Source organism: Triturus cristatus, chromosome 3_2, assembly GCF_964204655.1.
Source record: "Triturus cristatus chromosome 3_2, aTriCri1.1, whole genome shotgun sequence".
Classification (NCBI taxonomy): Eukaryota; Metazoa; Chordata; class Amphibia; order Caudata; family Salamandridae; genus Triturus; species Triturus cristatus.
This window is the reverse complement of record NC_140584.1, coordinates 1120672635-1120699714: the sequence shown is the minus strand read 5'-3', so window position 1 is coordinate 1120699714 and position 27080 is coordinate 1120672635. Positions and strand designations below refer to the sequence as shown.

Sequence of the window (27080 nt, the reverse complement as noted above, 5' to 3'; positions counted from 1 at the left end):
ACCAGCCGCCACTGTGTGCAATGCAGAGTACTCTACTTCTGGCAAATAAACATTTAATTAAAGTGTCTGTGAATCTCACTATCCGGGAAGAGGCAAAACAAATATCTGGATGAAGAAGTAGTGACGCACATGTAGGCCTTATTTGGCAGTAGTACCTGGCGTGGTGATGTGAATTATGTATTCTGGGAATATTTATTTCATGTTCTTCAAACATTGGATAAAAAACAAAGACTTAAGGACTAGCCCTACCCCTGTTTTGAATTTTAAAAAAATCCTTTGCTTGTGCTGCTCCATTGGCCATAGTACTCAGGGTTTTCTATTTAAGACAGTTGAAGGGTGCTAGAGAGACACACAGAGAATTCCTTCTGTTGGAACACTGCAGAGGCCACAATGAAGTGCTTCATCCTACTCCTTGCTTATGTGACTGTCACACATGGAGGTTAGAAAACAGGCATTAAACTGTGCTTTATTTATTTATATAACATTTTCATGTAACTCTCCTGCATTAAAATGGATCAAGCTGCTTTATGAAAAACTAAGAATCAAATGCAATAGAATTCAGTAGATAAGCGGAAGAGGTAAGTATGCATATGTTTCTTCAAGGTGAGTAAAGATGTAGGCTGAGTCCTTAAGTTCAGAGAGTCTCCAAGGGTTTGTAAAAGTTTGTTTTTTGCCATTCAATATTTCAACATGCATTTATCCGTTTTTTTTGGTTTTATTGCTTATTAAATTGTTATTTATTCAAAATTATTGTTGATTTAGTGGAAATAAATGAAGTTGTAACTCATCCGTTCCACATGTATTCATAGTTTAGGCTATTGCCTGCGTTGCTGCATTGGCTGCGTGCTCCCATTTGTTTCTTTTGTTTTACAAATGAACACAGAATGGAACTCAACTGATGTCTAGCTTTATGTGAATTTAATCACTAAAATCTAAAACTTGGAGAGTCACTGCATCTGTAATTAGCATCCAAACCTTATGTGCATGAAATCCATATCATGTAGAAAGAAGAATGTGTAAAATACACTTGAAAATATTTATATCGTGTTTTCAGTAAAAGGTGATATTATGTTGATTTCTGGTTATTTTAAAGATTTTTTTAAAATTTGTTTTCACTTGTTTGAAGTGTTTGAAGTTTCCTTTGTGCTTCTTTTTTATGTTTTCTGTTTTTTTTATTTGTACCAGTGCATGCTCAAAATACTAACTCATACTAAATAACTCTACTAAAGCACTCTCAAAATATTTCTTTTTAAACTACCAATTCAAGATATGTACAGTTTTACACATGGCTCTTTTCATCTACTGATTATTATATTTCCAGTTTGTAAGTTTAAGCACGGCAAAGCAACTTAGCCCTTCAGTCGCTCAGTATATCTTTCTTAGCATTTTATGTGATAAACACAGGACTTAAAACACTGGCTACTGAAATATTGTTATCGCTAAGAACAAAGTATACATGCCTGAAATGGAATCACCGCAAAAGACAAAGAGGTGGTAATAAGTGCATGGTTCGTGTCAGAAAATGCCCCTTTTTGACATGGTCACCCCCACTTTTTCCCTGGTAAGTTTTGTGATTTCGACTGAAAGTGCACAGGGTTCCTCCTATCCAGGTCCCCAGTTCCAGAGCTCTTTCCTAAAATTGTACAATTGCTTCCCCAATGGGGCAAACTTTAGCTACCACTGTAAGTCCCTCGTAGATGTAATAAAGAAGAGTACCCCTAGCCAGGGCCCTCACCATGGCCCATACTAATATTTGCCGCCCCCAAATGTAGGAGGCAGCTGCCACGGAATCGATGAAAAAATCAGTTTTTCTTAACGCACTGCATTCGCATGAAGGAATACAGTGTAACTGAAAAGAACGGTGGAGTTCAGAAGGTGAATTAGCAATAAAATGCATTCTTTTATCTTGATACATTGACTGCTCGTTCAAAGGCAGAGGTTAAATGTCAGGCTATGTCCTCTGACACATTGGGGCTTACTCTTAATGTGGAAATATTTTCTTCTCTTTCTCTGATGATTTTGCAATGTGAACTTTGTGACAATCTCACTAGGGTACAGGCAGGACAACTGGTATTATGTGGCTGCAGAGGCCCAAATCATAATTATTTGGCATGGTTGAATAAATTATGTCGAAATCAAAAACACAAATTATGCGACTTAATGCAGCACACCTGTGTGATAGTAGTAATTCATTATTTTGCCATTTTTACACGTTAGCGCTGTCTGGGAACAGTTGCACCTCATAAGCACCAGTATTACATCCAAATACAGTTATCAGCAACTGAAAGGGGACCATTCAACCTTTGGGAAGGACCTTCCACTGTGCAACATCACAAGATGTGTTTTGGTAACTTTTGATCTGATTGAGCTTGAAACTTTATTTTTTTAAATCTGCAAATTATGCCACAGATGGTGAATTATGTGGCAAGTGCAGCTAATTCATAATCATGTGGAAAACTACATGGCTGCAGAATGCCATCATTCCAGTGGCCCTGCATGCAAAAAGTGTGAAAAGAAAGACTGCAGGATGTCAATTTGTTTCTAATACACAAAAAATGTAAATACCTGTAAATAAGCAAATATGAAAGCAGAAATGAAGGACATTTTGTTTTTTATTCTCAAGTGCAATGGAAACAAGGATTTCAACAAGATTAAAACGAATCTTGGTGATGCATACGTGATAGATATTGTATTATATTTTATTGCAGCATTTACATAGCACTTACAACCCCTATGTGTGGAAATGAAGTGCATACTTACATGAGCAGCAGCCTATGACATGTAGATTGGTGGGTGGCTGGAACGTTGATGTCTATGTTTTAAGATTCTATGTAGGAAGTGCTTCCACTTCATGCTTGATCACAACAAAGTGCGCTTATCGTGCTATGCAACGTAGCCCGTAGCAATGTGGTAGATGATGAGGTGGGAGAGACACATACACAGTTTATGGTTTTTAAGTATGTTAGCAGTTTGAACAGCTGTGCATGTTCCTTTATGGTATTACCTATGATTATAGTTTGCTTATATAGTTACAGCATTTGGTTGTCCAATCAGACATTGTGTGTGTGGGCAGGATTGGCATGGTTGGAGGGAGAGAGAAATGGAGAGATCTGCTGGGATGTGCATTGTTACTATCATCCTATATCTGCTTGGCATTGTGAAATATAAAGAAGCAGCCATAGTGTATTTATATCTGGGACCTGTATTGCTGAGCTAGAATAAATCCCTCTGATTGCTCCACAGTGTGTGACGGATCTTTTCAATCATGACATGCTAGTGATAGCTTGTTTATTGGCTGCACAGTACTGGTGATGGGCAATCCTCATAGTGGATAGGTCTTATGTGAATATAAGATGTGTAAGTTATAGTTGGCGACTGACCAACCTCTGAGTCTGATGGTATTAGTATAAGTGTGAGCTACAAATTTTATATGAAGTTAAATAACTATATATTACCCCAGGGAACAATAGGTCAGCCCTCCTTAACTTACCTGACTATAGAAAGTAGATTGATGGTTGTGTTGCTTCCAATCTGTGGATAGTAAGCTGAAGATTGGATTTTAGGTTGTGACTGTCTTTCCTGGTTTAAATTGCTGGAATGTGTGGATGTAGTTTTCTTGAAAATAAGTTTGCCGTCAACAGTCTTCTGAAGTATATCTGCTCCTGAATGCTTGGAATGATAGCTGATTGTGATTTCCAGACCTTGGCAGTTTTCTCTGAAAAAGCAGTGCATCCTACAGATTTCTTATGCTAAGGTGGTATGGTGTTGAGCGGTGCAAACCTGGAGTCTTTGAAATTAGTGTATAGGTGTAGCCGTCCTTTTCCTTGCAGACTCTGTAAAAACTGCCTCGAACATTGCCATTTTTGCTATAGAGAGCTAGTGGAGTGATTGGAAGCATGGAGCCTTGTGCTCTCTTGGGTGAAGGCAGAGAATTCTTGCAGTAGCAATTTGAATGAGTTGTATTTTGCATATGATGAATGCAGGTACGCCAAGGTATTGACTGTTGGAATAGTCAAGCTTGGAGATTACGAGTGTGAGATTAGCTTGCAGTTTCTGTAGGTATCCATGTTATGGAAGGATGCAATATAGTAGAAGGCACTCTGTTTTATATTATGAACTGGTGGTATCAAATATGGATCTAAATCCATAGTTACCCCAGGGTTTCTGACTCATTTTGATATTGTTGGTGGTGACTCATGCTCCTTAGGCCATATGAGGGTAGATGGGAATTCTAACCATTGTCTGCAACTCATATTCTCGGTCGGCTGTATTTAGCTTTAGATGGTTATTTATCATCCGTGTTTTTATGACCTGGAGGCAGTCATCAAGTTTTAAATTATAGAAATCTTCCAGACAATCCATTTTTTAAATGATTTGGAACAGGTGAGGTTGCACGATTTAATCAGGTTTGGTAAGCGGGTTAGGTAGAAGTTGAATAATAGAGGGGAGATGATGGACCCCTATGAAATATCACAGCAATGTGTGTGAGTAGCTGATGTGAAAGCTGGTATCAACACTAGCTCACAGTCACAGCTGAGAGACCAATCATTTAATGGGCATTAGCTGAACTCGCTTCTTACCTTTCACACATGAAATGCCAAACAATGATTTGCTGAGTGAAAAGATAGACTGTTGTTTCCTATTGCTGATTCTTAAGGGGGTCACTTTCTAAACCTACTAGCTATTTAGATGAAATGTACAATCAGGGAATTCCAAATTCCAATATGCCATATTGCTTTGATCAGCCTATTGTGCTGGGACAGAGTCATCGAAAGTCATCAAAAGTCAGGTGTGACTTACATTTGACTGTCCTTTCCCCAGCCTACACCGGCTTATTGTGAAATATAGCCTGGTGAAATAATGTATCTGCTCTAGAAATCATTATTTTGTGTGCAGGAGCCAGCTTTTGTAGGGTAATCCACCTATTGCAGAAGGCTGCAAATACACTAATTAGCTAGTGTGAATCTGCAATTGCCTAATATAGCCTGTCATGTTTTAAAGGGCTTGTATAACAGACTATCTTTCAAAAGTAATTTAATATCTAGATAATTGGTTCAACACACCGAGGATTTATTTCTTGAACCAAATATTGTGGAAACCATGATCATGACATCTGAGGCTGAAAACATTTGTGTTACAATTGACCTGTTTAGACATCTCAGAAGAACATCAACTAATATTTTCAGATGTTTATATATTGTAATTTGAAATCTGTGTAGTATGAATCTCCTTTTTGAAATGTATTGAGAACCTTCAACATTCTGCTTTATCTTTATCTAATTTATTGCCATAGCAAATAAATTGCTCTCATGAGGTCCTATGTAATAATATACTGAATGCATAATTCTTGGTAAACACTTGGGATAGCGTTTTTATCGGGAGAAGGGTGGGAGCCCTTCCTTCCTAGCCAGAGCCTGCAGCTTGTTTTTACAGTGACCGATCCCCACTGAAATGCATTGTGCTCCCAATACTGATTTTTACCCTGTACCTGGCTGCCATTGTGCCGCTGTTGGTGTACTGGTTGTGCTGCCTTGGACCTTACCCATTGCTCACTTTAACTCCTGGAGGTTGGCCCTGTAAATCAATGTAGTGTACCTGTTTGCAGAACTTGTTCTTCCTTCCATAGGATAACGTTGCACAGTGTCCACTTTTTAAAGTAAAAAGAAATAATCTTTATGAAAGTACTCATCTGAATGATTTTTATCTGATGTTAAATCATCTATAAAGGTACTTGCCATTTGTTTAAATTGGTGTGGATCTCCTCGTGTTGTCATATATTAAACATTGTGTGTATTTACAAATGTCCTGAACTTCTCTGCGTTAAGCCTAGGGTTGCTCGACCACACTATACCCTAATAGTGCACTTTGGGATTGCATAGCAAGCTCCTGTTCACACATAAGGGAACCCCTGGACTCTTTACATTGTATATCAGCGTATTGATATATCAAATAAAGAGACAGCTTCCTACACTCCAACACAACACAAAAAGGTGGTAATCACTACATGATCCACCACAACACAAAGCGTAGTCATCAGTGCATACTCCACCACAACACAAAGAGGTGGTAATCAGTGCGTGCTCAGTCACAACAAAAAGAGGTGGTAATCAGTGCATTCTCAATCACAACAAAAACAGGTGGTAATCCGTGCATGCTACATCTGCCTATGAATCACTGGAAAGTGTATTGAAAGCATTCAAAGACACACACCCACATCCAATGCAGGTACTACATTATGATGAAAGAAGAATTTCTGGTAAAAAGGTCGGCCCATCAAGAGCTCCAAGGGTGGAGAGTGCCAGGTTGTCACAACAGAACAGGAAATGGGGATATGGCAAGCAGTTACTTTCTGGGGTCACAACACTCATTGTACTGGCCCTGCTGATGAGTTCACAGATTTTTCTAATGCAATGTTTTATTTTTATTTTCAGGAAAAGAACTAGATGTTGGAGGTAAGGACTCCTTGCATGGATTATGTGAGGGCACACAGTGAGAACAAGTAAAGCTTACTCTAGATCATTAGTCTGTTTCTAAAACTTTTACATGTGAAACCTATTGTAACACTGAGTGTAAAGACTGTAGAAAATGCCTTATGCCTTATCTTTCCTTATAGGGGTGGTAACACTTATAACTCTCCAGGGTAGATCTACTACCTTTTGGAATATGGCGCATTACGTGCCATTACAATGCGGTTGTTACAATGAACTCGTTGTTAGTACGCGATGTATTATGTCGCAAGTCTTTACAACGACTTCCACTGGGGGAGGGGGGCGCTGGACTTACAAATAGTATTATTTACTATTTCTATTAAAGTTTGCGCAACAGTAGGGAAGGTTATGGAAACGTATTTCCAATACCTCAGCGCCATCTAATGGAAATAGTTGTAAAGAATTGCGATGTCCTTACATCACTCTGTAAAGGTATCGCGGTGTAATGACCGCGTTGTAAAGGTTGCTTCCCAACTTTTGTCTCAAAACAGTGCTGCAACAAAAGTTGCTGTGTTTCGTCACAGAAAGTGATCATAACAGCATAATATCTACAAATATATAGAGCTGTTTTCTCTATTCCATAGTGGCACACATTAGGTTTCAGTGTGCCAATGCGCGCACTCTTGCGCCATAGTGTAATGCTGTGTTTGTGATGTCATGCATAGGCTTTTCTACAGGAAGAATAAACTTTCCGTACTAATTACTATGATTAGATATGGTTTAACCATTATCCTACTCCTTATGTATGCTGAACGGTTCAGAACACATGTACATTTGCAAAGGTTTTGAGAAATGAAAACCTTTCACAGACCTTATGCCTGTCTCTAAGAGGCATTCCCTTTTGGGGTAGAGCGCTGTCTATTCTTTTGAGTATGTAGGGCCTGGTGGTAAAATGCATGGGTGGTTCCATGGGATGACCCATGTACCACCCATGGAATGCCCCTTGACAAAGTAGTGCAACGGAGCACAAAAATGTAATTTGTCATGCTGTATGACCACATTTCAACACAAATCAATTGTATCTCAATGATGCTTGATCTTTGTGGTTGGGGTGATTTTACACAAAAAGTGTTTGAATGACACTGAATAAGAAAAAAGCATCTTGTAGGTGTGCGGTCTGGGGACCATGAATGAGATAACTGAGGAAGTGGTGCTTTTTTCCAGTCTGTGCTGAGCCTACAGGTTTCTACACTCTTAGGAAAGAATGAGTATATAGCTGCATGTTATCCAGGTGTCTGTAGGCATAGAACTGAGAGCTGATACTCTCGGAGCCCCACCCTCTTCAACATCTACATGGCTCTGCTTACAGCCATCGTCAGAGCCACCCACTCAACATTGTCTCCTACGCCGATGACACCCAGCTGATTTTCTCCCTCACTGACGAACCCACAGCTGCCAAGTGCAACCTCAGCATTATCCTTGACTCCTCACTCTCAATGAACTTCCAAATCAACGCTGCCACGTCCTCCTTTCTCCACACGCGCCGCTTCTTTTGTGAGAGCTTCAGTCAGCCATGCACTCGTCAGCAGCAGACTAGACTACTGCAATGCACTCTGCACCAGAAACACCCAGAAACTACAAAAGGAACTGCAGACCATCCAGAACACCTCTGCCAAACTCATCCTGAACATCCCATGCCAGAACCACAACACCAGCCACCTGAGAGACCTTTACTGGCTACCTGTCAACAAAAGTATCATACTCAAGCTTCTCACACACGCCTACAAAGCCCCGCACATCACTGGACCTGCAAACCGCAAACACCACCTCTTCTTCCACACCCCGACAGACATCTTCGTTCCGCTCTATTGGCCCTGACCACTGTCCCACAGATCCGCAAAACCACGGCTGGAGGAAAATCCTTCTACCTCGCTGTGAAGACCTATGACTCCCTGCCTCTGCACCTCAGGCAATCGCCAACCCTGCTGCAATTCCGGAAGGACTTCAAGACACAGCCCCTACCCCCAGCACCTTGGGACCCTCAAGGGTGAGTAGTTGCACTTTATAAGTCACTGATTGATTGATAGAGAATGAACCTTGGTAAAATGTTTAGCCCAGCCCTACAGTGTTGAAGGCCATAATAAGAATATGATCTATGCTTGGAGCCCACCAGAAAAGGAGAGAGGCAAAATGGCCGATCCAGCATCGCACTCACAGAGTGGAGTTGCAGAATGGTGTATTTTTGTGCGATTCTTACAGTGTATTTTTATGGAACCATGGGGAGTAAGTGTTGGAGGGCCTGTACCTTTAAGATAAAATATCACTTGTTCCCTTGTAACATCTTCCTCTCCTCCCCACTGTGATTGGGGCTATTTAATACAGTGAAAATAGTTTATGGGACCACTGGCGTGAGGAAAATTGAGACGGCCTCCCTGCAAGGAAAGTGAAGGGGCCCCCTCCGAGCTCAATCAAGAGCTCTCCAGCAAGACTGTTCTTCTGAGGGGGCCCCTGGAGCTTGGACCCCCCCCCCCCGCACCTCTGGGGCTGCGGGGGCCTGTGTTACACCCCTGTATGGGACCCATGAAGGGCACACACTATTATGTTAGTCTTGTCGCCCTCACAGGAACTAAAATAGAGACACTATTTTACTCTCATACTCAGAGTCACCATAAGTAGTCCAGTCTGCCCTCTGCTGTGTTTTATGCCAAACTAAAATGCAGTCCAGGTATAAAACACATGCAAAGGACTGTTATACTGCTTTTCTTGTTTATCTGTTTTTCTTGTCTATCTATCTATCTATCTATCTATCTATCTATCTATCTATCTATCTATCTATCTATCTATCTATCTATCTATCTATCTATCTATCTATCTATCTATCTATCTATCTATCTATCTATCTATCTATCTATCTATCTATCTATCTATCTATCTATCTAGCTATCTATCTAGCTATCTATCTATAATGTAAATTGCTTACAATTTTTCCCTAACTTTGATCAATGCTTGTTGGGTTTGGGCCAGGCTCATGACTTGGCTAACAAACTCACGCTGCTACAGTGTTTGTTGCCAGGGCTGGGCTTTGCTGTTAGGCAGGCTTCATGGAGGGGAAACAACCTTAATAGCGAATTTCTAACAACGATGGGGCTTAACAAGGAATCCTGAACCACGACCTCCTTAACCACTACTACATTTACAACGAATTTTCAGAGGTATGTGTATTTATAAGTACACAAATATGGTAAATGGTTTCAACAGATCATATTAGTATAATTGGTTTAACTAAAGAATTAAACTTGTAATCATGTTAACTAAAATATAAACATCTTTTTAAAAGCAACCACTACAATTAGTGATCCATCGGTATTTATTTAAAGTATGTGACAAGGGTAGGAGGCTAAAAAGCATGTACAGTTTCATGACCTTGAGTTTAAATCTCCTACCTACTGCAAAAACTAAAACTGGACTCATTACAGGCAGACGTTTGTTGGCAGCAAATGAACAGCACTGGCACAGTAATTTTGGCAATACTGACATCTAGTGGCTAGATGTAACTTGACACGGTACGGTTAAAATGCACACACTTATTTGGACAGCACGCAATTAACAAATATCAATTAGTGACCAGCGGAAGCGATGACCCAATTTCCAAGATAAGGATTTTCGGAAAGAGGTAACACAATTAGTAATAGTCGCGGCAAAAGCATTACTGAGTTTTCTTTGTAAAGGGCTGATTTGTAGCAATACATTGCTTCAGCGTGAGTACCTGGAACAGTGGAGACACAAGATTCTTTATTAAAAATTGTTTTTGTTAGAAGTGTTGTTTAATTTATTTACTTTTTTAAGGATAGTGTTTCAAACATGCGTTGTTTTGAACGTAGTGGTAGATTCGGAGTATATATCAACAGATTAATTTTCGAGGTTCACTAAGTCGTGTTTCAGTACATAGTTGTTTGGCTTTGATCGTTGAGTAGCCTTTGTGGCTTAGGCATTCGTTATTTAAGTGGTAGTTGTTTAATCATGCATTCTTCATGGAGCTCTCTCCAGCTGGCAGGGTTGAGCTGTCTGATGTGCCCCAGCACTTCAGAGGGCCACATCTTCATGGGGCTGATTATGTGAGGCGGAGGAGATCTTTGGTGCTGTCAAGATCTAGTATTGGATGGATGACCTGAGATGTTATACCTCATAGGTATGGTGCAGCACTGTGCTACTCTGACCCTGAGGTCTGGCACCGTCCCCGGCAAGACACCTGTCACATTGGACAGCTGTACTTGGAATAGAAGCTGCGATTGGCAGATTCCATTCAACTCTTTGCATCATCTGTATTAAAATGGCAAGCTATTTAAGGAGTATTCAAACCTGTGAGTTGCAGATTACTTATAGATCACTACAGCAATCACACGAATGCCCTTGTCATGTTTTGTCATGCTTGATGCGAGTGTCGTCCTAATGCATCTGATTAGGCATTTCCCCACACACCCCTTCAGAGGCACACATGGGAAGAAAAAGGTGGGACAAGGCATCCGTGATGTGAGTTCTGAAGAGGAAAGACATTCAGCAAATGCTGCAGATGATAAGACTGTCATCTGCTTAGAAGTGCCTCAATTCTTTTTTCTCCCTGCGGTGGCACAAATGTGGCTGCCATGCCCAAAAGATGAAGGCGCCCTTGCACCAAAGCACAAGGGCGTTTGCACTTTAGCCAGCATACTTTTTGTACAGCAAGCTGCAAAGAGGAAAAAACTCAGGGAGGCTTATGTGATGTGGAGGAGGTGCAGGATTATGGCATAGGTCCCTGTCCCTTGTGTCTATTGGTGGCTGCTTATCATCTCTACCTGCTCACTCAGCGATCTGCTTACCCCGGTGACATTATCAAAGCTAGATTCCGAGCATGAGGCGGGTACTTCGATCTGCTCATTCATGCATTTCTGATGTGGAAAGAGACAGGAATTGAGTTGGTTGCTCCTGTGGTATTTCACAGCTCTCCTTAGGGAGAAAGTCTGAAAACCTGTTCACGTGATCATCTGAGTAGGAGCAGATAACATTTCTCAGGATGCTGTCAGCAAGGCAAGTCAGCCTGAACAATTGTATATAGGGGCATCTGGAGTGGAGCTGGAAAACATCAATGGGAGTCTCATAAAGGAGGAATCATAAGCAATTATTTGTAAATCTCTTTTGTATTTGTATTTGTATTTTTGGATATTTGTAAAGCGCAAACTTTCGCTCCGAAGGGAGCATCATGGCGCTGAGTGTGCGTATAGGGATCAGATGATGAAAAATCTAGATTGCTGCCAGCACAGAGATATCAGATTGCTGGTAAACCCAGGTCTTCAGTTGTTTCCTAAAGAGGTGCTCGGTCTCGGTCAGTCTGAGGCTTAAGGGCAGTTTGTTCCAGGCCCTAGCTGCTAGGACTGTAAAGGTTCTTCCACCCCTGGTTTGGTATTTGTATCTCGGAATCCTGGTGAGGTTAGCGCCTGAAGATCGCAAGCATCGTGCGGGATTATAATGAATAAAACGTTTGACGAGGTATTTAGGACCTAGATTTTTCAAAGATTTGAAAACTGTAAGTAAAAGTTTAAAAAGGATTCTCTTGTGCAGTGGCAGCCAATGAAGGGAATTTAATGCAGTTGAGGCTGAGGACCTCCTGGGCAGTTTTAGCACCAGTCTTGCCGCCGCGTGCTGTACACTTTGCAACTTCTTCAAGGTGGACTTTTTCACTCCTGCCATCAACCCATTAAAGTAATCGAGTCGGGAAAGTATCAGTGCTACCACGACAGTTTTCCTGGAGGCAATGGGGAGGAAGTCAAAGAACTTCTTTAAGGATTTAATAAGACCGAAACAGCACCCGGCCGTAATCCTGACATGATCGTCAAAGGATAGAGTTACATCAAATTGCCCACCCAGATTGCGCGCAGCAGACACTGCACTAGGTGGGGCCTCTGAGTCTTTGGGCCACCAATCCTTCGGGCAAAAGAGTAGGTCCTGGCCCAATGGTAAAATTTCAGTTTTACCACTGTTGCACCTCCAGTGGTTTTTATTCAACCACTGAAATACCTCCGTGAGACAATTCTGAAACCGGGGCTCTGCACCCGAGTGGTTTTTGTCAATAGAGACGACAAGTTGGGTGTCGTCGGCATATGATGTAACGAGGATCCCATGAGATTCTATCACAGTGAGAAGGGGTGCCATATATATGTTGAAAAGGAGTGGGCTTAATATGGACCCCTGCGGTACTCCCGATGTAATGGTTTTATCACTGGATAGGTGAGGGCCCAAAGATATAGATTGGGACCTATTGGACAAAAAGGATTTTATCCATGCTAAGGCTGTGTCTGTCACACCGATCTCTCGCATCCTGTCAATCAAGATGACATGAGAGATAGTATCGAATGCTGCTGTAAGGTCGAGCAGGATGAGGACGGCTTGCCTTCCTTCATCCTGCAGGAACTTGATGGAATCAGAGAGTTCTATCAAGGCCGTTTCGGTGGAGTGGCTAGGGCGAAACCCAGATTGCTGGGGGTGAAGAATGTTATGGTTTTCCACGAAAGCTTTTAATTCCCAGTGCACAATCTGTTCAGTGATCTTTCCTAGAACAGGCAGAAGTGAGATAGGGCGCATATTCGTAAGGTCCGTTGGAGATTTATTCTGCTTTTTCATCAATGGTTTCACGATGGCCTTTTTCCATTCATTAGGCACTATCCCTGATTCTAAGGATGCGTTTATGATGGTGTTGATGGTAGGGTTGACCACCTCGATTAGGTGATGCAGGATGCGAGGAGGACAGGAGTCGGTTGGTGCTCCTGATTTGCAGGCCAAAATCGCCTTACGGGTCTGTTGGAGGGAGACAGGTTTGAAATTGCGAAGGGAATGGTGGTTGTCAACTGTTTGTTTTGGGGGACGCAGAATAGAGGAAATCAGAGGAGGTGGAAAGTCCTTTTGGATTTTTGCAATTTTTTCCTCAAAGAAATCTGCAATTTGGTTACACAAAGTTTCGGAAGGCGGGATTTTGGGCTGGAGAGCTTTGGGGTGAGTAAAGGATTGGACTATGGAGAAGACGGTTTTTTGCTTCTGATGGGCATCGTTAATAGCTTTTGTGTAGTACGCCTTTTTGGCATCCTTTATGCTAGAGAGGTATAATTTCCTCTGTTGAACATAAAGGGCTCTTGAGGCCACGTCGTATGTTTTCCTCCATTTCCTTTCTTTTATTCTACAAAGTAGATGGCTCTCAGTTAGGGCCTGGGTATACCAAGGGGCACTAGACTTCCTTTTAAGGCAGTTCATGCGATCGCCTTTAGGGTCAGAATTATCTGAGATGATCTGATCCATCCAGACGTGGAAATTGCGAGAATCGACCGAAACATCTCCCGTCAGTTTAGGGGCCGTGGCCAGTGGTTGGGTATCGGGCCTAATACGGTCAATCACCTTTCTCCAATTGAGCGAGGCGAAGGGTTGAGGGCGCTTGGTTATTAAGGAGACAAGAGCTTGTTTCTTAATGACAAAGGGAATGAAACTATGGTCAGTCCAGATTTGCGGAATGGGGGGGACGTAGTCATAGAACTTAGGTTGGAACAGATGCTGTCGAGAGTGTGGCCAGCTAAGTGGGTGGATGAAGTTACTAGTTGGGTCAGTCCAAAGATGTTCAGGGTATGCTGGAAGCAAGTAGCATGAGGGTCGACACGCGATTCCAGATGCAAGTTCATGTCTCCTAGTAAAGTGAAATGGGGGTAGCGTAATATGAGTGACCCGAGAACTTCATCTAGGGAGTCCAGGAAGGGGGTGGCATTGCCTGGGGGGCGGTAGATTAGGGCTCCTGTAAAGGAGGTAGAGGCATCAAGTTTGATCGAGAAACCGATGCTCTCACCTCCCCTGAGAGGGCCCAGATCAAATGTATGACAGAAAAAGGATTTTTTAACAAGGAATGCAACCCCCCCTCCCCGTCCGATTGGTCTGTCTTGCCTGAAGATAGTGAAATCCGGAGGAAGGGCAATGACCAGATCGGGATTGGAAGAGTCGTTGAGCCAAGTTTCTGTAATAAAAAGGGCATCGAGATCATGACCTATTATTAAATCGTGGATGTCTTGGCTATGACTACACAGGGAACGGGCATTGATGAGGCCTCCCTTGAAGCTATTACTGCCGTGAATAGAAGGAGCAGAACTTTTAGGCAATTCAGGGGATGACCCGGGAAGGGACCAATTGCAATGTAGGCATGAGAAGGGGCCCCAGAGAGAATCAGTGGGGGGACAACCCTTACACGAAACACCTGTCTTAAAACGCAATGCTAATAATTCCCTGTTAGTATACCTGATGGTAGATGGTTGTAATCTGGCGTGTCCTGCAACCGGCGCGATCCTGGCGCGGACGGGCGCAGACGGGCTTGGCTTAGGCGCGGCTTCGGCGCGCATCCGGCGCGCCCGCTGCGCCAGCCCGCTGCACCGTCTGGCAGGTCTGCACATTATATAGGAAGAAAGGAGGGTGGGAGGACGGCGCGACTAGAGCGCTCCCCCAGCCTCACGAAAGTTGGCGCCCACAGCCACCGAGAGTCAGCTAATAAGCGGCTGTGCAAAGTGGAAGGGAATCACAGGAATCACAAGATGGTGAGAGTGTGTCAGTGTGCCTGATTTAAAATTCCCCTTAACGCTATTAAAAAGCCCCCAAGAATAAAAACACAACAAGTAAAAAGCGTTCCAAGATGGGTTCAAAATTGTTGCCAAAATAAAGATTATCACCACGTTCTGTTTTACACGCAGCTCGCAGCCCCAGTCCCGCTCACTAGGGAGAGCTCCGTTTAGGCACCGAGCTCACTGGAGGGCCCTATTAAATATTCCAGGAGGGCGGGAGCACGGCGCGACTAGAGCGCTCCCCCAGCCTCACGAAAGATGGCGCCCACAGCCGCCGAGAGTCAGCTAAAAAGCGGCTGTGCAAAGTGGAAGGGAATCACAGGAATCACAAGATGTTGAGAGTGTGTCAGTGTGCCACACTGGTAGAAGTCTTTGACAGGTTTTCATGTTTTTCTGCATTGAGGGAAGAGCCTCAAAACTTGTGTGTGGGTGCCTCTGGGTAAGAACAAGGGCACCACTCATACATTATCTTCTTGGGTGGTGGACCTCAAAAAAATTGTTTGGATCCAATCTAAGTATGGGTAGATTTATACAACTTAGGTGGCTCTGGTTCTCAACAAGTTATTCCTCATTAGGCTTAAGCCATGCTTGTGATGATATCTGAGTCACCAACATCATCAGCAACAATCAATGCTGCATGATGTAACTACTCTCATGCTCTCCCTGGCACAGATGTGATGTGTCTTCCTGCATAGGGTGTGCATATATTTTTTATGTAAGACAGATATTAAAAGTGAGGCTTCTTCAATCGTTTATTCAATTGGTGGTGAAGCTATATTAAATTGTATACACAGATTAGAGGGTAGTTGTGGCTCTCAAACCAGAGGGGAGAGAGCATCCCTTGGGGATGCCTGCCAGACCCTGTAGAGGAAACAGAACTTCTTGCTGACACATGCATAGATTGAGCGTGGAATATTAAGCTACCCAAAGAGACCACACTATTGCCAGTATCTACTTTCCCTCTCTATTCAGATATCACCTCTGCTTCCATTCACCACTGAAGAGCATTGTTGCAGAATGTCTGCTTGTTCAAAGTGCCACCTCAGCCACTCAAACCTTGGATCAGGATCTACATAAAATGCCAATGGGTATATATCGCTTATCTTCATGGCAAGTATGTGTGAATCAGTCAGTAAAATGCACAGTAGATCTCATAGTAGCACTCCTACTTCTAGACCTCCAGCTGACTAATGATTCCTTACATCATATATGGATTAAGTTGTGACACCTCGACAGGCATCAGAGCAGTATTATTCTATTCTTTTCAAAATAGTTGTTTTCTAAAGCGCTCTGCTACCCTCACAGGCATCCTGGCACTGACAGAAAGCATGTTCATAGTAGCAAATTAGTAGTCAAATAATGATATATTTAACTCTTTTTGTAAAGATAGTCTTCTGTCAACTGGAATGATGGAGGAAGTGAATTGAATATTTTTAGAGCAGCAAAAGATGAGGCCACCACATCTGATTTTAATCTTTTTTGGAAACTCTAAAAGTCATAAGGTGGCAGTTTAGAGATTGCACATTGGCATATGCTGGATAATAGTCCTTCTTAAAATTCAGGACATTTGACATACACCACCTTATGTAAAATGCACAAGGTTTTAAATGAAACTGTCTTCTCAACAGATAGATTTGTTTAGCAGTATAAAGTGATCACAGCAGATGATCTAGGAAGGACGAACAAAATTCTTGTGGCTAAATGTTTGACTAATTGTAACTGCTCTAACTTATACCTGGGCACGGCTAGATATGTCTCAATACAGTAACCAACCATGAAACATTTATGGAGTGCATTACTAGGAAGCTGTAGTCTACTGATAACCTTTGAAGAATCCTCCATAGGCATTTTAGATGTAAATAACAAGCCTTTGACAGATTAGCTACTGGGGCAGAACTCTCTAACCTCCTGTCAAAGATCACACCCCGACTGCACATATTTTTAGGTCTCGGCTAGCGAAGGCTGCGCTTGCGCAGTCTCGCTCACGAGATTTGATGTTTTCAGAAGTGGGGTTTTAACCCGCCCCTCTTCTTCCCTCTTCTCCATTGGCTTGCCTCTTAAATGCTGGTCAGCCATTGGAGAAGAGCTTTGTCTCTCCAAACAAGCCCCGTCTTTTTCCGATTCGGGGCGTGTTTTTTCACTTTTTTCGCTTTTTTGAAGCCCCGCCCCTTTCCGCCCCTTTTACACGTGGTGGGCGTGTTTTTTTTTTTTTTTAGCGTCGGAAGATTCGTCCATTTGTGCGCGGTCGGAGCGGGACGTGGGGCCGCCTCTTCCTTGCTGCTGGATCGGCGTTTCAAGTCCTGTGAGTAAAAGCGTTAAGGTAACAATGTTGTTCCTGCTTGCATTTCACATGGTTCACGGGCGGCAGAGAAGTAACAGGACTCTGTCTTTTCCTTCTTACTAGAAGAAAAATACAGTGTCCGCTTCTGCTCTGCCACTTCAGCTGCCCCAGCAGTGTTTTGTACAGCGCCTTCGACGCACACAGGGCTGGCTTTAGTGCCTGTGGTGCTCTGTGCGACAATGCTGAAGTGAGAAGACCCCAGGCCTGCTGCTTCGACCGCACACTAACAAGATGGAGAGGGTACGGGGGTGGCCGCCTCGCTGCTCACTCGCCCCAACTGCCTACCTAGAAAGCTGCATCCTCTCTACACACCCAAGGCCTGCCTTCATTGCCCAAATTACGGGCCGGATCAGGCAGGAGAGGCCGCATTCATTTTGTTGATTTACTTCTGCGTTGCCTGGCACTGCGCCTTCAGACAGCAGCAGGAAACGCAGCGAAAGTAGGTATGGTTTTCTGTAGACTAAAAACGTGCTTCACACTGCTCCCCTCGCGTGTCTCGGGCAGTCTTGGTGTCAATTTAAAAGAAACTTCACATTCTGAAAGTTGCGCCTTCTGTTGGCTTTGAGTGAATGTACACATTTTTTAGGGAAAACCCTTAAACGCTTACAATTTGGGTTAAACATTTGGCTTGAACTGTTTAAGCCGAATACTCTGGAGAAAGAATTGAGACTTCGCTCAAGGCCGTGTGCATGAAGCGCTCTGTTTTGCACCTGGGTCCACGATGCCCAGCTTGTATCACAGGGTGTTTCCATGGAAACAGGTGTGCAGCGGCAAACGGACAGAAGGAACACATGAATAGTTTGCAAAAATGATGCTAATTGTAATCCGAACGCTTCGTGGTCTCGTCAAGGCTCTGAAACACTATTAAGAGGTGCAGCCGTACGCGGAAAAGCCAGTCACTTCAGCTAAAACTAAAGATCACCACGATCTGCTATTAAATAGGCTTAATTGGTTCTGATTTTTAACTGCTAACCACTGATTTCGGCCAATGTATACCTGCCTTACTGCCTGCCTGACCCTAACATGCCTTGAGTGACTTTACAACTTGTACATTTGCAATTTTTTTCTGTTTGTATCTCTTATGTAACTCATGTAATCCAAAGTCCTTATGTAACGCGACTGGTTCTTTTTTAAAGTGCTCTGACACCTTTGGGTAATGTTCGCGCTATATAAAATTGCATTAAATAAAAATAAATAAATGCTTCAGCTGCCCCCCCCCACTCTTTCATTCTTCCTTCTCTTTCTGTCTAGCAGTTCTTCTCTTACTGAACCTTGACTTCAAGATTAGGTTCTCACTCTCTTTCCTCTACTTTCTTTTATTTCCTCCACTGTGAAATGGATCCAAAAAGGAAAATCATTTTTGCTGGAAATGTCGGGACTGATTCACTGAACTAACTTAAGACAAAATCCTAAACTTACTACTTTTGGTATTCACAGAAGTTAGGATTTTGTCTTAAGTTTGTCTTAAGACAAACTTAAGACAGACTTAAGACAGACTTAAGACAAACTTAAGACAAACTTAAGACAGACTTAAGACAGACTTAAGACAAACTTAAGACAACATCCTAACTTAAGTCTGTCTTAAGTCTGTCTTAAGTCTGGCTTAAGTCTGTCTTAAGTTTGTCTTAAGTCTGTCTTAAGTTTGTCTTAAGTCTGTCTTAAGTCTGTCTTAAGTTTGTCTTAAGACAAACTTAAGACAAAATCCTAACTTCTGTGAATACCAAAAGTAGTAAGTTTAGGATTTTGTCTTAAGTTAGTTCTGTGAATCGGCCCCGTCATATTTTAATTCTAAGGTGCAGCATCTGGAATAAAAGGTTAAAAATATAAAAAATAACCAAATAAAGTAAGACAGTGGTAGCAAACTGGCCAGATTGATTTTATTCACACCCAAACACATTAGCGCCACTTTTACAGAGTTTGTCAGTGAAGCGCTATTTTTCTTTTCTTGTCTTTCTTTTCCCGGGGCTTGCAACTAGTGTACCAATCCTGGAGGTACTGCAAAGTGTGGATTGGTGATCAAAATGTGTACTGCGGCTCTGTGTCCAGGGATGTGGTCTTTTTACTACACTGCTAATGTTTTGTAAGGATATCAGCAATGGACATTGAAATGGGACCATTCAAGGCCCCTTTCAGGCAAAAGCACTCACTGATTATTGAATAGTGAGTGTAAAAGCGTTAAGGTAACAATGTTGTTCCTGCTTGCATTTCACATGGTTTGCTAAATTTTGCATTCCATTATGAGTGTTTGCTTTTTCCAGGATGATGTTACTTTTTTTTGTAGGCCGCATATTGCTCTTGTCTATTGCCTCATCCAGGTAGCAATTGGGTTTTAGTTGAAGGCAGTGTGAGTTTTTCTCAGTGGGACAATATGGTGTTCAGTGGGGGAGACGATGTGGCAGAGCTGCTAAATTTGGAACTGGGGAACCAGGTTCAGCCTTAATTACCAGTCCACCAGACGACTCTCCTGAGAGAGCACAATCGCATGCTAGGCCTTAGAAGGCTTCGCAAGACCTTAGAAGCGCTGGTGTCTTAGCAACAGCAGGTGGACCCTAGCACTGGCAAGTCTGGGTTAACATTCAAGGTTTGTCCACCACAAGCCATACTGAAGTTCACCTCCAATCTTGCTAGCAGGCCTATGAAGCAGCAGAGCCAAGAACAACAGGGACTCTGTCACTGAGGTCACAGGACCCTTGAGAAGGGCCAGCTCTAGGGCAGTGCAACCGGTGTGACCGGGCGCTGACTTTGGGTGGAGTCATTATGTTACCAAGTAAATTAAGGTTGTAAAAGCGCTTGCTGCCTCCTTCCTGGCCTCCAGCAATTTTCGGCAAAAATAAAAATGTCATGATGACTCTATTGTTTAATGTTCTTCCTAGAGAAAGATCGGAGTTTTGTCTAGTGGAAGTTTTGACTCCTGGAAAGGTAGCACATAGGGTTAATGTGCCTGCAGCAAAGAACATGTACCATGCAGATCACAAAGTGCACATAATGTAAATAGGTCAGTGGGCTACAGCGTGTGTGTGTGTGTAAGTGGCTCTGTGGGTGGCTCTATTTGTGTGTGGGTTGCTCTATGTGTGTGGCTCTGTATGTGGGTGCAATCTAGCCTAAGAACAATTTGAATATCATCACGTATGACAATGATTCTAAACTAATGATTTATCAAGCTTCATAGGTGGAGCCACATAAATGTTTAACAGGGTGGGGCTCAAAGATGAACCCTATGTGATGGCCTTCAAATGCAATGCAAAATATGGATTTGAAACCACCTGACTCAGACCTTGATTATAAGATATTAGCAACCATGGATTTTACTAGTGATACCTGCTTCATGGAGCTGTATGGATAACATGCTGAAAGAGACCCTATCAAAAGCAGGCAAGAGGTCTAACAGGGCACGGGCAGCCACACCACCCGCATCCTGAATCTATCTTAGCGGATTCAGAAGGAAAATTAACATTGTCCCCTGCCTTGGGTCTCCCTAAAGCCTGACTGTTCACACTGGAGTATATTATTAGGTTCAATGACATAAATTATAAATGTATTAACTATTTAATGCTATGCTCTGCTATGCTATGCTATGCTATGTTATGTTATGCTATGCTCTGTTATGTTCTGTTCTGTTATGTTATGCTGACTATCACTTCTAATGAGCACTGTAACTCAAGGGTCCTTGGGCACAATGACTGGAGAGGAAGCTCAGTTGAAGTTGCTGACATTTCTGGTCTTGCGGTGTGATCACCAGAAATCAGAACTAAGGATGATGAACTTGGAATAGTCATTATGTTCAATGGATTTGATTGCGGATCTTTGAACTGAAGCGGTCTTTAATGAAGCTTTCAGAGACATGTGAGGAGGTCATGAGTTTGAATGAATACCTTTTACTCTGTTGTCTTGTGACCATCGCCGTCCATCCTGCTCAGCAGAGTGAACTATAAAAAAAATTGGATTTATGTTGAAAAATTATTCTGTGATTGGAATATGCATCCATGCCTGAAGAAGCGGTGATTTTACTGTGAAACCTCAGTTGGATGTCCATTTCTATGACCTATGAACCTCTGAGTTATATTGCCTAATGTTTCTGATGGAGTTGGATATTTATTTTTATTTTGATGTTATTTGATCATTGTGATCATTTTGATCATAAATAGATGAATGAATGTAATTTCTACTATTTGTATGAAATGCAAACAAATCTCAGGGTGTGAAAGGCAATGTGGTGCTACCAACAATATTACACAGTATCAGACATGTAAGAACCAATATCACAGCGGTGCAAACAACAATGGGAACAACACCCAAGATCCCACAGAGCTCAATACAAGATTGATAGAAATGCAAAACAGGGTTGATGCACACGCTATAAGATAAATGAATATTTCAATAAATCAGATGCAGCGAAAAGCTTCAGTTCTTCTTAGTTTATTAACTAAATTCTTCCACTCCCCAACGTGTTTCGTCATTTGGAGGGGATTAACCCATACGACTTCCTCAGGGCTGGAAGTAACACAAATAACAAATGTATAGAACGATGGCAGCAAAAGACACACAGAAAACTCGGAGCAAAAAGATAAACGGTTCAACAACAGGCAAAAGTATGAGTCACAATGAATACATAATGTTGAAACATCAGTGTGAGACATAAATCCTAAACAAAATAATAATTATGAGGAACACAAATCAGCTGTGGTGTCAGCGAAAAAATACCTCTAAGGAAACTACTCACCAACCCGTGTGAGTCTCATGCTGCAAATAATTATAAAAGAATTATCTGTACCTTAATTATTCGAAGAACTGCAAACCTACAATAATGCAAATAACCCAATATTAGTCGTTGCGTCACACATGAGGCACGATCAATCATGGTACTCATGAGGTCAAGTAAATACCTGTTGAGACTGGATAATAATCACATGTTCCAATACCACAACCGAGATGCAGCCCAATCATAAGGTGGCCATCCAAGTAAAAGGCCAAAGTAAAGAGCACCTGAAACAATAATATATAGAATTTTGTAACACTAAGATAACGCAAACGCACCTAATCATAGGCTACAAAAAAGTTCTTTCAGACTTACCCTAATCAATATCCACAATATTAGTAACAAAATATCCGATTACCAGCAAATCCTTAATAAGAGTCGTCCACTCAACATAGTAAGTGACCTAAAGATAAAGAGTCTTAGATTAGCACCGTTGTAATCCATTGCTGTGCACACCTAAGAGAAAACGCTCGCGCCAAACGCCATCCCGCTTACCTAAAATGCGGCTTCTGCGATCCCGAGTACAGGAACCAGGCGCTGCTGCCGGCCACTTCCGTAGTCATATAACAAAAATTAGTGATAGAAAAGGTGACTAGCAACAAAATTGAAAAAGGCGCCATGTTTGAACATGTAGCGGTATCTGAGCAAATACTTAGGGCGCCATAGTTAAATGGTTGAAAAGTAAGTAAAGCTAGTGGTGTGACCGCAAAGAACAAAATAAAATTCACTAACGCGACAATAGTGCCTTATTAATCGGCTCGTCAAAAGAAATCCGGGCAGAGACTTTATGCGCTATAGTTAAATGGTCTCTAGACCATGCGATCGGCACTATAGCCACCCTATATTTGCATATGTGTAAATGTAGCTGTGTGCCTGTGGCTTCGATCACTAAAATATCTTGATCCCTCTATAAAAAATGTACATTTGTTATTGTGTTACTTCCAGCCCTGAGGAAGTCGTATGGGTTAATCCCCTCCAAATGACGAAACGCGTTGGGGAGTGGAAGAATTTCGGTAATAAACTAAGAAGAACTGAAGCTTTTCGCTGCATCTGATTTATTGAAATATTCATTTATCTTATAGCGTGTGCATCAACCCTGTTTTGTATTTGTATGAAATGGTTGATTGCGTATGACACAAGATGACTCCCCACACCTTAATATTAATGCGCACTATCACTCAAGGGTCTCTGAATGCAGAGGTGGCTCGGCTTGGGAAATAGCCAAGTTGTCATACTCTTCCTGATTTTTGACAATGATGAATTAATTTGGGTTAATTTGGGCTGAAATACGAGAAACGTCGCCTGCTAGACCTGGTCTAACAAATCCTGGGGACCGCAAAAAAGAGACCTTTTTCGCCAATTAGACCGTACATTTTAAAGCTGGGGTTGGTCATTCATTCTTTAAGAGGAATAATTGTAAATACCGAATCGGTAATAGGGGGAGCATATTCAAGGGTGGCAGGGTGTCACATTGACACCCTGTTGCACCCCTGAATCGTGCATGTGTGCACATGTTGCACACATACATGCCCTAAGGGCATGTATGTCTGCCACATGGCACTTTTAAAAAAGCACAAAATTGCTTTTTAAAAGGTATTCGGTATTTACCACCAAATTGTAGTTGGTGGTAAATAACGAATCCTTAAACCAAAAATGCACTCACTTGAGTGCTCCCTACATAGGATTTAAGGATTCGGTATTTTACCGATTCCTTAAAATACCGATTTGGTAAATTACTGAATCCTTAAATCCAGCCTCCTACATCGCAAAGGGCTAAAAACCCGTCGGTAATGGGAAATTTATAGGCCTGGGCGGTAAATTCCGTTCCGTTCGCGGAATTTGCGGAATTTGGGTAATTTCGCGTTCCGCGGAGAACGCGAAATTGGCCAAAAAGCTGCATTCCGCGACTTCGCAACATTTTTTGGTTGTTCGCGTTCTCAATATGCGTGTTCGCGAGATATTTCACCAGCGATCGCGAACAGGAAAAAAGTATCACGAACAAGCAATTCCGCGTGTTCGCGGAATTTCTGCGTGTTCGCGGAGATTTTTTACCGTTTCGCGGAGATTTGCGTAACGCGATTACGCGAATTCCGCCCACCCCTAGAAATTTATAGGCCTGGGCAAAAATTTCGTTCCGTTCGCGGAAATTGCGATAATTTGACATTTTTGCGTTCCGCGGAGAGCGCGAAAATGTCAAAAATTCCGGTTTCCGCAGCTTGGCGATAATTTGTTTCTTGCTCGCGCTGTAAAATGATACATTCTCGCGCGCGCGCGATCGCCTTACCTGAATCCCTGCGTTCGCCGACAAGTTTTCTTGATCCGGTCGCGTTCTCCATGAGATGTTGTATTGTTTTTAGCCATTTGCGCTGTCTCGCGACAGTTCGCGCCCGCAGTGACGTCATGCGTCGCGCGATCACGTCTTTCTTCTCGCGATCATGCACCGCGAGAACAACTCAAAACAAGATGGCCGCGCCCGCAAGCAGCCACATGGGTAAGTTGGCGACCCGCAACCATGCAGAAAATCGCGCGAACATGCCGGAAAAAAACTTCCGCATCTTCGCGATATTTCTGCTTGTTTGCGATAATTTTAAACATTCTCGCGATAATTTGCGAAGGTTAATTCCGCAAATTCCGCCCACCCCTAGAAATTTACCGATTTTCGGCCGTTACCGACCAGTATTAGCCCACCTACATAATGCCCTAAGTGCATTATTTATGAAGACCCGCATCACTTTTACGCCGCCAATGCTTCACTTTTTGTGACAAAGCTGCGGCGTAAATAATGCACCATGTTGCGCTACATTTACAAAGTGATGCATCTAAGCTGATGCGTCACTTTGTAAAGCCCTGCACTACATTATACCTGAGTCAAGTATAATGTATGCAGGGTGGGTGTTTCCCGCAAAAAAGCCACTTTTAGGATGCCACTTGCATCAAAACTTTATGCCTGCATGAAACAGGCGTAAGGGTGACGTAGCCCCTTTCACATGGGACTTTCCCCACATTGCTGGAGTTGTGATTGTTTTCAGATACACCCCAGCTATGCGCCACTTTTGGGTTAACAGATCGGTAACTCCTTGTGACATGGAGCACCGTAGAATAAATACGGCGCATCCATCTTGTCGCAAGGAGGGCTCAGTGATGTAACACCTTTCATAAATGAGGCCCTAAATTTTGCCTGCAATGTCTGACAAGTTTGGGGATGTTCATTGGCAATGTAGCCAAAATAGTTGGTCTTTGCCGAAGATTAATATCACCCAACCATGATCCCTGTATCTGGATTCACCAAGTGTGTGACCATTCCTCTTCCCTCAGTTGTGATGTTTAAATTATGCTGATATTGATTCGTTTTTTGATTATATTTGCCTCAGGTGAAGATGCTGTCCCCAAAGAGTAATCAAAAGGGCAAATTCTTTTGATAAGAGCATCCCTTAAACATAGTCTAGTGGACATGGGGTCTGTTGTGAGGTCATTGTTAGAAGAGTGAAGTACATGTCTATGATTACCAGTCATTGCATTCCAAGGGTGTAACTTGCAAACGACATAATAACCCTTAGGTGTGGAAAAGTGTTATTTAGGAGCCTGTAGATTGGTTCAGCATATTTACCCAACAATCTTGGCAAGTTCAAGACAAATTAAGGGTTGAAGCAGAATAATTGATGGTAAAAGGTTTTCAAGGTTATTTTAGAAGTTTTTGATGTCAATTCCAGCTTTTTCTAAACTACAAATACTGTTGTAACTTTATAAATCTTGATAATGGCTGATAAAACTGTATAGACATAATATGCAATATTGCAAAAACAGCTTCATTGGAAACTCCAAAAATTAAAACATCTTTTACATTAACTGGCTTCTAACAAAACTATAACAAAAAACATTTTTCTAAGCTTTTCCAAATGCATTCTCCACCTTCTCAGGCTTATTTTTGACTTGGATCTGGAAACATATTTTGTAAATGGGGTCCATAACAATGCAATGTTGTTGCAAGGATTCTGCACATATACAGAACTATGCACAGGAAACCACGACCTCGGTGTATAGAGGTGTACCAACTACCTACCTTAGTGCCCAAAATTACAATCTGACTAGCTATAGTGTCTCATCCGTTCTCCGTACTACAGCGAAGCTACCAATGATAAGACAACCGAGAACATGTAACTCTGACTCTCTCAGAAAGCGCGGGAGCAAGAACACTCTTTTGCTCACTCACTCATACTTGTCCACAACGTGAGTAATCAGAGACATGGCATAGATTAAAATGTTTATTTTAACTAACGTCCTCTAAAATGCAGTACACGTGCTATTAGTAACAGCAGAATGCATAAACACAATATACTGAGCATTGTTATAATTCCATAGAATATGAACAGGGATATCATTTTTTAAAGCTGGTGTAAAATGGCCTACTGTGCCTTGACACCCTCCCCGTGCCAGGAACTAGTTTATCATAAAAATAGAAGACCTCTGGGCTTTGTCAGAAGGACCCCATACCTCCTTTAAAAAACGTGGGTCAGGTCTATCCTGTATGTAACCAGGGACTGTGTTATGGCAACGTAATTGGCAGGCATCTGAAGACATCTGCCACACTAACCAGCCCGCAGGATCTAAACTAGAATCATTAAATGAGTTATTTTGAACTGAAGCTTGCAGGTCCTCAATTGAATAATTTGTATGCAAGCTCCAATTATGATAGGCAGCCAATGCCGGAACTGCATGGGAATTCATTTGTTTTGCTGTTGCCAAACCAAAACAAGTAGTTTGGTAAATTGTATCATTTAAAAATAGAATCTGTGTTGGAATGAGGCAGGCGCGAAGTAAAGCTTCAGTGCCTGAACCTACCATTATTTAGAGCCCCAAACAGATTTCAAATCAATGGTGGCCTTCTAGTGTTCGTAGCCACCACCTGTCAATTTGGTAATAAACCAATTGGAATACAA

General features: G+C 42.3%; 1 protein-coding gene across 2 annotated transcripts in view; it reads left to right on the top strand.

The window, feature by feature from the left end:
- Positions 1-319: 319 nt before the first annotated feature.
- LOC146859223 (uncharacterized) overlaps positions 320-27080 on the top strand; it is a 121927-nt gene continuing 95166 nt past the window's right edge. For both annotated transcript variants that reach the window (XM_085649913.1, XM_085649912.1), the window contains exons 1-2: positions 320-439; positions 6432-6452. In XM_085649913.1, the coding sequence (XP_085506039.1) occupies positions 391-439; positions 6432-6452 (70 nt within the window). In that variant the 5' untranslated portion in view covers positions 320-390. The remainder of the gene's footprint in view (positions 440-6431; positions 6453-27080) is intronic.